This window comes from Candoia aspera, chromosome 6 (assembly GCF_035149785.1).
Source record: "Candoia aspera isolate rCanAsp1 chromosome 6, rCanAsp1.hap2, whole genome shotgun sequence".
NCBI lineage: Eukaryota > Metazoa > Chordata > Lepidosauria > Squamata > Boidae > Candoia > Candoia aspera.
In genome coordinates, this window is record NC_086158.1 from 39,339,583 (window position 1) to 39,352,744 (window position 13,162).

The 13,162-nt window shown below is 40.0% G+C and overlaps 1 protein-coding gene across 1 annotated transcript in view; it reads right to left on the minus strand.

Annotated features, from left to right (window-relative positions):
* SLCO2A1 (solute carrier organic anion transporter family member 2A1) overlaps positions 1 to 12,619 on the minus strand; it is an 80,612-nt gene extending 67,993 nt beyond the window's left edge. Inside the window, exon 1 of the mRNA XM_063306796.1 lies at positions 11,906 to 12,619. Within this exon, the coding sequence (XP_063162866.1) occupies positions 11,906 to 12,100 (195 nt within the window). The 5' untranslated portion in view covers positions 12,101 to 12,619. The remainder of the gene's footprint in view (positions 1 to 11,905) is intronic.
* Positions 12,620 to 13,162: the final 543 nt, after the last annotated feature.

The following is a 13,162-nucleotide window of genomic DNA, read 5'->3' on the forward strand; positions in this document are numbered from 1 at the left end:
GCAGTAAGAACATCCCATCACATTTGCAGCATTACAGATTTTTTTTTTTAATTCTGACTTTCCCTATCTAAAGTTCAGGAAATCAAATGCAGTTTTGGAGAAAACCAGATAAAAATGGATTTGCTGGATGATCCAAAGTCCACCTAATGTAGCATGCTGGTTTTGACCAGAAAGGTAAGCTTCCTAAAAATATCAAAGCCTTATGGGGAGGAAATGGGTTCAGAATAAAAAGACATTTGGATACCACTTTAACATTAAATTCATTATTTATAATGTGGTTACACATTAAAATTTTAATCTTTAGCATTATTTAAGAAATATAAAGAAAAATCTTTTCTTTTAGTCATTTATATTTCTGTAAGCCATTCAGGGACAGCTGACATATACTGTTATAAATAAATGAAATGTGTTATGCCTTGGAGGCAAGAGGAGAGAGGATTGCTTACAACTACTGTACAAAAATACACTTTGCATGGATTTTGCATCTGCAAAAGGAGGGTGAGTTTTGGTTCTGCTAAAAAAAAAAGCACTCATTTTGATACCATCAGCCATGGAGGAATATTAGCTTCTTTAATTTTCCCATTCTGTCCTTGCAACATAGTCCAAACCTCTTAGTAAACCTTCCCAGGGCAAAGGAAGTATCTGGAGAGGCCTTCTTGGTCCTATCCTAATACTCATGAGTATAATACCAAATTGGTCATATAGACTCCGAGTGATGTCAGTAATGGGTATTGATTCACGCAGAGTTGCTACGGGCAGTGGCTCTCCCAATTGCTGAACTCTAGCTTTCAGAAGCTGCAGCCAGTCTGGTCAGCAGAAAGTTGTACTTCAGCAATATTTGGAGATAACCAGCTGTTTCTGCAAACCACTTTTTGGCTTTGATCTAATAGTTCATACAACCTGTAAAGCATAAAGTGGTTTGCTAAGGTGTTGTGTAAACCCAAACATAATGCAAAGCATTGCAAAGTATAATTTATGGTTTAGTATAAACTGAAGTTTAATCTTTCTGTATCATCAAACACCACAACCTAAACAGCTGCCTTTTCCTTACCCACCTCTTTATTGTCACAAATACCTTTCCCTGTGTTTGCAAAACTCTGAAAGAGAACTGGACTGCATTTTCTATTCTCTGCTAAATTCCTGCAAAATTGTTAGCATCACATCTCTTAGACAGGATAAAGTAAATAATTACTTTCTACATTACTTCATTTTCCTGTTTTAAATGCTTTCAATCTTTTTGCTGCCTCTGTAACTGATATTCCAGCACAGCCTAAGAGATCTTCAGATGGGTAAAGAAACATTTTAAGAGTTTTCTTATAATGGTCCTTTACTTATCCTTGCCATGAAGTTCAGTTGTGAAATCTTTCATCATCCAACTTTCACAATCACACCATGGAACATATTGGCCTAGGAGATTATGACCAACCCAAAATCATTTAAGAACTACCATGGAGTGGACAGATTCTTAATCCAGGTCTCCAATTCTAGGATTCCAGCAGTATTTATATGCCTTGGGGTTTCCCAAGATACATTTCAAAATTAATTAATACCACACAGCCAGCATGATGCTGTGTGTAAGACTGATTCTGCTATGAGTCCAGCTAGATGCAATTCTAACCATCTCTTAGTCTTACAATTTAAATTCTTTCAAAACCTTCAATTTGTAAATTCAACAGTTGCAAAGACCCCAATCCAGATGATGCCAATGTCTCCAAGGAGGGATTCTTTCAAAGCTTATAACTCTGGGTCGTTTTTTTAGCTGAAAGTTCCATGCTCTCAACCCCCAAGGGTATCTTTTAAAGCAAGTTTTTAGTTCTTGTGACTAAAGTTACATTTGAAACCAGAGGAAAACATCTGGTAAAATTCAAGAAGCTGAGAAGAGCTCCTTGACTATTTCTAAGCCTAGTAGAAGCAGACTATATCAACATAAAACAGATTTCAATTCATGTAAAATACCAAAGTCACCTTTCTTTGACTCAGAATTGGTACATTTTTAGTATGAGTCTGTTTATGCTGATTCCTATTAAACAAGGAAGGTAGTGTTTCCATCTTTACTGCTGCTGTGATTGATTACAACTGAATGGTCATTTAAGTAAATGGTCCCAGATAGCACTGTTTTTGTTTCATTACTATATTATTTAACATTTTCTCCCTCTAACACCATGCATACCAAGCACGGAGGACACACCATTTCTCTAATCAGCTCTATACTCCCCAAACTGAGATAAGTCCCAGATTCCAGAATAGTAAAGGTTTCCTTCATGCTGTGGAGAACTTCTGAGAGTTAATACTGTAACACACCTGAAAGGCTGTTATATGAAAGCCAACAAAGTGATTTATCTTTTAAAGTGTGCTTAACCTACTGTTCACCCAACTCCTGTAATCAGCTGGTAATGGGTGTTCCATGATATTTCATTTAGTCTGCCTCTCCTCCTCTTAGTGCTGAAAGGCAAAACTGGTATGACTTTTTCATCATCAGAACTTGTTGCTTAATAACTGAACATTCTCAATTGTCAATTCCCCACCCTACATCTCTCTGTGACACCCATGATTCCATAATTCAGACAACAAAGAAGAGATAAGAAAGCTTAGCTTCTTCCTTCTTTCTGAACAACCCAACACAACAACCACCTTAAGAGTCATGGGGAAGTGATTCAACCATATAGTGAGGCTCATCCGTAAGTTTAAAGAGGGAGGGGCAGGGGAAAAAAAGCTCCCTATGCAGGGCTCTATGCTGAAATCCATGTTTGTTATTGCTGGAGTAGCTTAAGAAAGGCACTCTATAAACACTGCTGCAAAACAAACACAAACTCCATTATCTTTTGCTAACAGTCCTCAGATTGCGGGTACCTTTAGAAGTAGCACTGCTCTGTATTGTAATGAAAGAAATGGGTTTATGACAGCAATACTGTTTGCTTAGGTTTTGATAGAGCCAACACATTCGGTACAGGTAGCTTCTTGATGCAGCTCCATATTTTGCACTGAGCTAACAATGCAGAGCTGTAGGTATCTGTACGGCATGCTCACATGCAAGTCCAGATATCACTCCCTTGGAAAATACGATTCCTATAGGATTAAGGTTATTGTACCAGGTATACAAGCAAATGAACTGAGTGGACAGAACCTCTAGAATCAAGCCAAGCTAATGATAAGCAATTATTCCATTCTAATAGATAAATATGAGAAACAATATGAAAATATTTGCATAGTTTCTCTTGACAGCGCTACATCCGAATACACTAGACTACAAACTGGATATAGGTACAGTACACTTTTGCAGAGAATCTCATTTGCTGAGAAACACCACATGCTCCTCAAATATTTGTTATGAAAAAATGACAGCATTAAAATTCCACTGATCTAGTACTTGCAGCATAAATGGGACAGACAAAGCACTGGATTACCCTTAAGACCCAGACTGAAGTGCCCATCAGCTACAAAGTCATAGGTGACCATAGCAGCCTACTTTCTTGAGTTCCTTAGAAGAAATATTGCATGACTACAATAGATTTTTCTCAAACTTCAAAATATTGTTCAAAGACTGTAAATCTCATCATGTACATCATTAAAACATGCAAGTCCACACAGAACACTACACTAGTGTGCTTGGTAAAAGAAGAATGCAAAGTAACAGAGCAGTGTTTCTCAACCTCAGCAACTTTAAGATGCATGGACTTCAGTTCCCAGCATTCCTCAGCCAGCAGTCCACACATCTGAAAGCTGCTAAAACAGACAAACAGTGAGTTAGAGCAATGGTATTTTTCCTGACAAAGAAAGGTGTATCAGGCTTTACTGGTGCTGCCTCTTTTAGCAAGCCAACTTTGCATTCACAAAAGTACATCTCAGTTATTGGGTCAATTCCAACCCTTGAGAATGCTGGGGAGGGAAGAGATGTTTGCTTTTGACCTAAAATAATTCAAGACAAGAAACTTTTTGTTCTATTGCTTATTTGCTAGTTTGGAGAAACCAGCTTAGTAAAGTCCATGCAAAGTCTCAAAGTTAGATCTGCCCCATTCCTGCTTGCATGCCTTGATTGGTGGGTATTTTCTTCACTGGCTAGTGACACTTCGAGGGAACAGCAGCAGCAGAGCCAGAGGATAAAGCCACTCATCATGCCAATAACAACTATCACACAAGACAACACCAATCCACAATGACTTAAAACTATGCAACAGAATAATTTAAAGGAAAACTTTTATAAAATGATGTACCGCTGGTACTTAACACCTGACAAGTTATCGAAACTGTTTAAGAACGTAACAAATGTTTGCTGGAAATATTCACAGGGAGAAGGAACTTTCTACCACCTTTGGTGGACGTGTGAAAAAGCAAAGAAATTTTGGGACCAGATATGTATTATTCAAAAAATTCTTCATGTAAATATAAAAAAACCAGAATTGTTCTTACTAGGTTTGATGGAGGAAGAATTGGAGAAACAGCATGGAAATTTATGATTACTGCTGCAAGAATACTCTATACTCAATGGTGGAAGGAACCACAAATACCAACAAGGGAAGAATGGATAATTAAATTAATGGATTTGGCACAAATGGCGAAGCTAACTGCTCTAATAAGAGATAATACTGTTTCCAGATTTATAGATTCATGGCAACCATTTTTAGACTACCTGCTTTTGACGGAAAAAAATGAAGTTATGATTATGGGTTTTACTGAATAGTGGGTTTGTTTGGATAGAAATAATGTTAATATGGATATATTAGTAAAGGTAAAGGTAAAGGTTTCCCTTGACGTAAAGTCCAGTCGTGTCCGACTCTAGGGGGCGGTGCTCATCTCCGTTTCTAAGCCTTGGAGCCGGCGTTGTCATAGACACTTCCGGGTCATGTGGCCAGCATGACGACTCGGAACGCCGTTACCTTCCCGCCGAAGCGGTACCTATTGATCTACTCACATTTGCATGTTTTCGAACTGCTAGGTGAGCAGGAGCTGGGATTAACAACGGGAGCTCACCCCGCCGCGCGGTTTCGAACCGCCGACCTTCCGATCGACAGCTCAGCGGTTTAACCCGCAGTGCCACCGCGTCCCTTGGATATATTAGTAGTAAGAGATTAATTTATATCAATTATATGTATATCTAATTGGGATAGCCGGAAGTCATTTCTTTGTTCTTCTTTCTACTTTCACATTTATAGTTTAAGTCTTTTTTCTTTTAATGCTATCTTCTATCTTTACTGTATTTATTGTTTTGTATTTTAACTATATCCTGATTGATAAGATAGATAAAGCACGGAAACTATGCAACAGAGAAAGATCAGCAAATGGTTTGTTGGAATTGTTTTATGCCAACTGAAGGATAGAACTTGGGTGGTTTCTGACTATACCAATTTGGTAGTAGGGAAAGGTCCTAAGTGAACTGTTTCCATCCAGCCTGATTGTGGATTAAATTATTTATTCTAGCATCTATATAGCTGTGCTTGCCTTTTGCTTTGCCTTCTCTAGGACTTCCCCTCTCCCAGTTTTGATTCATTCAAGCAAGCAAGAAACAAAAACTTAGATTCATTTCCCTCTTGATCAGCTATGCAGACTTTGATCTAGAATCTGTCCTCTCAGATTAGACCCCTAGGCTCCCAAAAATTGTGCACATGATTTTGTTTCTGGTATTCCAGTGCTTGCTTGCAGTGAGTCTGGTTATGCAGTGATCCATGCTATAAAGATCTGGAAACAATTTATGTAGAAAATTGCAACTTTGCCTTTGTTTTCTTTTCTCTTGAAGAGAATTAAAAAAATTACTGAATATTAAACTTGACATGAAATGGTTTCAACTGCAAATACTCATAGTTATATACACTCTACTTGAAGTTGCACCACCTGCCAGAATTCAGGAAAGGCAGTTTGTGCAGGTGCCTTTAAAGAAGGAAGAATGGTAAAAGGTGGGGGTTGAGAGGTAGAATCTAGGTAAAATCTCACACGCAGTGACATTCATATAAACTGCAAAATTTAATCAGCATGTAATCTGCACATATTTTCTTTCTCTGATGGAAATCCTCTTTTCTAACTTCCTTTCTGTTTCACCACTTCTGTCTCTACTTCATTCATTACCAGGTGAATGACCTAGTCTCTTTTTTGCTTCTCCCAGCTGCGATGATTACCCCAGCTACAGCAATCTATCAAAAAATAGGGCTATACATGGCAGAGACTACATCCTTCATCCTTTTGACATTCTTCTATCAACAAGAGCACCAATGTGTACTTTCTTTGAATGCCACTGTTAATTGCACATAAAGAACAGGATGCATACACTTAGAAGTGGTGCCATTGCATCTAAAGTGCTCCAGGAGACTTTCAACCATTTACAGAGGAGAGCCATCACTGTCTAAAGAGCATATGTGAATAATTCAAACTTTCTGAGTTGATCAATACCAATACAAAGAAAACAGAGGACAAGACATCCAGATGGCAAACATCCTGAAATCTTCAGTTCTACAGATAAAACCATAATTCAACCTGGCAATTTGCCATTCAGTGAAAACCCAGTCATTGGGCAAAAATAAAAAAACTACTTAATGTATAAGTATTTGCTATCTCTAAATGTTTTCTTGTTGTTACTAATCCATCTCAGAACATTAATCCCAGGGGATTACTACTACAGCAAAGGAGATGCTGCTGGATCTCTAGCCTTTTTCTCTCACTAAAGCTACTGAACCTTCCTACAACACCCATGTCTATTCATGTGTTTTCTTGGTAGGATGTAAGACTGGTTTACCATTGCCTTTTTCTATGCAATATGAAATGATGCCTTTACCATTGTCACTACAATTATCATCCACCTCCAGCATCTTCCTATATTGCTGCTATCCAATATACAGGTAGTCCTTGCTTAACTACCGCAATTGGGACCAGAATTTTGATTGCTAAACGATGCATTCATTAAGCATCACACGGTCATTAAGAGAATCAATGGTTCCATTGATTTGGCTGGTCAGAAGCCAGCTGGGAAGATCGCAAATCATGTTCATGTGACCACAGGATGCTGAATCTGGTCATAAATGTGAGCTGGTTGCCAAGTGCCCAAACTGAAATCACATGACCTCAGGGGTGATGCAATGGTCGTAACTTCAAGGAAGAGTCATAAGTAACTTTATTAGCCTGGTCATATCTCTGAACCATCGTTAAATGAATGGTCATTAAGCAAGTACCACCTGTGCCTGTTTGTTTTAGCTGGGCAACTGGGATTATCTTCATTCCTTGGGTGATCCTACTGGGAATATATACTCCTGGTGTGTACACCTAGCATTCTTTGCTCATACCTCCCAGGCATGCTCCCCCACCATGATGAGGCAGCATAGGGGACTGGGGGGGTAAATGGAGGAAGAAAGGTTAATAACCTGCACTATGATAATGATACTACTCAACAGCTGAAAATGTAAATGATGTGCAAGCTCTACTCATGAAAGTCAAGGAGCACAGTTAAAAAAATGGGACTATGGTTAAATATAAAGACCAAAGTAATGAAAAGAGGTACAACAGCCATGAAATTATTGAAATGGTGGATAGCTTCTGCCTTTTAGGATTGACTATCAACAGTAAATGAACCAGCAGTCAAGAAATATGCTGTAAACTAGCACTTGGTGGAGTAGCTATAAAGGTCTTGGAAAAGATATTCAGATGCTGGGATGTGTCTAACCTGCAAAGGTCAGAATTGTGCAGGCAATAATTTCCCCTGAGATATTCCATGGAAGTGAAACTTGGTCTCTGAGGAAGCAGGATAGAAAGAGTATTTATATTTTTGAACACTGGTGTTCGAGAAGACTTCTGAGAATATCATGGATAGCCAAGAAAAATGCTGGGAAAGGTGGAAGGAAAGAGAAGAAGAGGATGACTAATAGCAAGATGGTTGGACTTGATTACAGCAGTGATAGGTGCACCCATGGAAGACCTGAAAGGCCAAGTTGGGGATAGATCCTTCTCAAGAAGTATTGGTCTTTGAGGTTGCTAAGATTTGACACTGACTTGATGGCACATAATCAACGATCAACCACATCAGTGAAAGAAACAGGCAGGTTTCTTTCAACTTCCAAAAACAGATCTAGAAATGATGACATGCCCAGCTACAAGAACGTCTGGTTACTGATAGTGCTAGTAATGAAAGACTTTCTCACTTTACAAGGAAACATAAAACTGAATCAAAGAATTTAAGAAGTATTTCAAGAAAAACTTACATTGTCAAAGGGGAAATAAAGCAGAGATAAGTAAACGTAAGAGTGGACCAGAATGGGCCACTCTAACTCACATGATTAAATGATTCAGGTACTAAAATCATATGAAATAATGGAGTGGCAATGATGGTCAAACAGAATGCTTGGTCATAACAACAGGCTTTATGACACACGTGATAGAAGAAAACATTGAGGAATTATGTGGCTAATTGCAAGAGATGTTGCACTATCAAGAAAAGGCATGATATTACTAACTGGCGATTGTAAGGCAAATGGGTAAAATGGAAGAACCTGAAATAACTGAAATACTTGGACTGGGTAAATCCAACAATGCACAAACACATTAATAGAAGACAATTCTTTCCTTCTTGTCAACACCTGCTTCAAGCAGTGTCAATAACTCTATTCGTGGGTGTCACTGGATATACAAAATCAGAATCAAATAGATTATATAATCAAAAACAAATGCAATCCAGTCATCCAAGACACTACTAGGGGCAGATTGTGAGACCATGAATTATAGATATCAAATATATGGGCTAAACGTAGAAAGCTAAAACGAGTAGGTATGCCAATAAAATGAAATCTAGAGGACATGCAATCAAAATATAATATTCAGCACACTTAATTTATATGAAACTGGAGCTGAGGAGCTATGAGTAGAGTTAAGGACATTGTGAAAATTAAAGTGGAAAAACAATATTCTCAAAATGAAAAGATTAATGTTGCTTTCAGAACAAGTTATCCAGATTGCCTTCGGCAAGAAAAAGTGTGTGTGTGTGTGTGTGAGTCTCAACTGAATGTGTATTTCTGGTATCAAGCTATAAAAGACAAAGAAACTTATCTCAGTAAAAATGTCAGCTAATAGAGGAAAATAAAATCAGATACTTTTAGGATAAGATGATAAGAGAAATCACAGCAATACTCAAGGATAATTGTGGAAGAATCCAATATAAACAAATGTGATTGAAAGAAAATGAAAAAAAAAACTGTACTCAAGCTGTTTATGGACAAGGATTACAGAATGACAGAAAGAGAATATGTTCAGAAACCTATTCCACAAAAAAGTGAAGTATGATAGGTGGTCAAGTAAGAAAGCATGACTGCAGATCAAATAACCACTAAATTGTTTAAAGCTACAGGATAAGATGCTGCTAAATTGCTATTCAGTTTATTTCAACAGACACTATACAGCCTAGAGATAGGAAAAGGTTAGAGTTTACACGTATGGCAGAGAATGTGCAAATTACTGAACTACTGCACTAATTTCTCATGCAAAGAAGTGTCTTATAAATAAGCCATACAGGGACAAAGAAATGCCAAATGAATAGGCAGGTTTCAGAAAAAGCAGAGGGACCGAAGAACAGATAGCTAGTATAAGATGGTATATTCTACTTTATAGAGTAAAGTAATACAAAAAGATGGTTTATCTTTGCTTTATTAACTACAGCAAAGCTTGTAGTTCTTGTCAGAATAAGCTAATGAGTGTCAGAACATGTAATTATTTTTTTGGAGGTACCTTTACAATGTACAGAAAGTACTATAAGAACTGAATTTGAAAGGGTTCAGAATAGGAAAGGGAGACAAGAATCACTTCCATGTCTGGTACAACAATATTTATTAGCAAAATAGGAGGCTGAAACATTAACAGTTTAAGAAACCTTGATAACCCTACTTCATTTGCCAGAAGAAAAGAACATAGTAAAAGAGCTCATGATGAAAGTAAAAGTGGGAAAAGCAATACCTGGGTTTGTGTTAAATATTAAGAAGAACACAGTAATGCTTAGTGGATGTATAGCGGATGACAAGAAGTATAGTAGATGAAGATGGACAACCTGCTGGAGGAGGGATATTCTGCAAAGGAAGGCAATGATAGATTTAGGCAAGATCATGAAGGATGTCCCCAAAGATCAAAAAAGCTAACGTGATTATTTTCTAGAGGTAACATAAGCTATGAAAGCTGGGCATTAAGTAAAAGTCAGAGAAAGAAGTTAAATGCCTTGTAATCTAGAGATGGTTCACATAAGAACAACAGACTGCAAGAAGAACCAAGCAATCAATCCTGGGATAAGTAAAGGCTGACTGCTCCCTTCAGGCAGTGACCAGTGGGCAGAAATTCATACCATTTGGACATGAGATGCAAACAGATGATGAACACAAAACAACTATACCTAGAAAAAGGAAAAACCGGGGAGGACAGCAGATACGATGGATGGATGCTGAAAAAAGCCTACAGGACGGCATTTGGAAGAGCTATGACTAGTACTGGAGACAGGCTGAGGAAGTGAGCATTTGTCTGTATGCTCACCAGAAGGCAACCCCAACTTGATGTGTCACCTACCTACTGCACCTTAATTAAACTGTGAATCAGACTGGAAGCACATAGGTGTGGGCAAGCAAAGCTGTCTTTTGTTGAAAGAATTTTGTTTTTCTGCAATCCACAGCATAGGCTTTAGCTAGCAGTAAAGAACTGATGATAATTATATGACATCCTAACCCAATGTTTTTCAACCTTGGCAAGTTTAAGACGTGTGGACTTCAACTCCCAGAATTCCCTAGCCAGCCATGCAATTCTGGGAGTTGAAATCCACACATCTTAAACTTGCCAAGGTTGAGAAACACTGTCCTAACCAGATGAGCTACATAGAGAATAACACATCCATGGTTGTTTATTCAGAAATGAGCGCCACTTGTTGATTTCATCCCCGGTATATCAATAGGCTTCCTACCAAGTAAATTGCAAAGGATAGTCTAAAACTTACTTGCCATGCAAGGATTATAATCTTATATATTTCCTTATTGATTTACTTCCTAGTAAATTAGGAACATTGCTCCTTACTTCTCTTTCACAGCACCTGTCCTTCAGAACAGCACCCCCCCCAGAGATCTGTATGGCACCTACCCTGACTGTTTAAAGACCTTGTTCTCCAGGGCTTGAGCTGGAATGGGTGGCAAGCCTCTTACAGTATAAGATTGTGTATGTTGGCTTGCATTTTTTTCCCCCTGGGGCATGCATTGTCCTTATCCCTGTTTATATTGTTCTTTGCTGTTTTTAATGCGGTATGTCATATACATACAGACATAAAGACATTAGAGTCAGGTGACCTTATAAATGTGGCAAATAAATAAGTTCACAGAGAGGACCACAGTCTTGATATACCCAGTTCAAGGGCTGCACACAGCCTCCAAGAAACCCATTCGGTTTGGGAATCTGAGCTGAATACAGGTAGATTTAGTCTAATTTATTTATTTTATTTTTTATCCCACCTTTATTATTTTTATAAATAACTCAAGGCAGGGAACATACCTAACACTCCTTCCTCCTCCTATTTGCCCCACAACAGCTGCCCTGTGAGGTGAGTTGGGCTGAGAGAGAGACTGGCCCAAGGTCACCCAGCCGGCTTTCATGCCTAAGGCAGGACTAGAACTCACAGACTCCTGGTCTCTAGCCCAGCATCTTAACCACTAGCCAGTTTGGAAAGTAGTTTCACAGTTGAAACCCTGCTAGTTTTAAATGAACTTGAAGGTGGCTTGGATGAGGCGCCAAGTGAGCCAGGCAAGAGGCAAGGGCTTCACTGACCGCAGGCGGACAGCAGCTGGTGCATCTCGACTCCGCTCCGTCCTTGGAAAGAAGAAACACGCGGCCGTCCGCTGCGAAGCAAGCCTGGAGTGAGGCGGGCTCCTCCCCAATCACCTCCCACTCTTCCTCTCGGAGCGAAGGTCCTTCTTACCTTAATGTTACAGAAGACCTTGCCCGGGCAGGTGTTTAACTTCGGAGGCTTATCGTCGGTTTTGCTGTTTTCGGAGTGAAGCCCCATTGTCTGACCGCACGACTTAGCTCCGAGTCCGCGCTGCGCCTCCGTTGCCGGCCGAAGAAATCGCAGCAGCAATTGGATACCGCGTTTGCTTTTATTCACCCGTTCCATAAACCTCTACGGAAACAGCGGGAGCTGCACTTTATAAGCCTGCCCTACGCCCCGATGTGATGAGGAAGTGTGGCTTTCCCCTCCCTCTTTCCTCGGCTACGTAAAAGCGGTCGGGTGCCCGGCGGCTACTCCGGAGAAGCAGGCGTGGGTTCCAGTCCCGCTCTCTCTGGGGACTTTTCTTAGCCCCTCCCGGAGCCCCGCTTTGCTTTGCTTTGCTTGCAGAACGGGGGCAAAAGTCGAGCCAGTAGGAAGTCGGACGGACCCTAGTCGGAACGTCAGCAAATTTTTCCCCTCCAAGTCCCAACTTCAGATCTGCCGAGGGGAGATGCTGCGGGGATCCCGCGGGAGGGGGGTTCCCTCTAGTCTGCGGGAAGCGCGGTTACTCTGCGCGCACACCTTACGACTTCCAGCCGCTTCGCCGACAGGCGCATCTCAACGTGCGCCCCGTTTTGCTGAACGGGGTTTCCTTGCGAACAGAGCTCTACATGAGGCAGCGCGCGTTACTGTCCACTTAGCCCGCGCACATTCCGCGCTTCCTTGCCTCCGCTGGTACGATTTCGGTCTGTGACCTGTGACCCGTTTTGTTTCTACAAACGGCCCGACAGGGGCACTCTCGCTTCTTGGGGAGTTATGCAAAAATATTGATTGAAGCCGCTTTCCGCGAGGCCGGCGGCTTCGTGTTTCACCAAAACGCCTCCAACGATAAAGTCCGCGGAAAGAGAAGTGTCTAAATCAGGAGACCCGCGTGGCTTTCGGAGGTTCCCAGTCCCTACAGAGGAAGGCGACCTGCGTTCTTACAAAGCTGTTTAATGTTTGATGGGTACATGATACCTGTAGATAGTTTGAAATCCCATTTTTGCCACTGTTTTCCTTTGTTTAGTTTGTAATTGCTTTTTCTTAATATATTTATCTTTTGTTTGTTTTTTACCCATTTTTGTGGGGGGGGGTTGGTAAAACTTGTATATATATATTTAAACGTATATATTTTAGCAATAGAACAACTAACAAGGATAGAAATCCTTTTGTGCCTTCCTGGAAAGATGAGAGGTCATTGGCTAACAG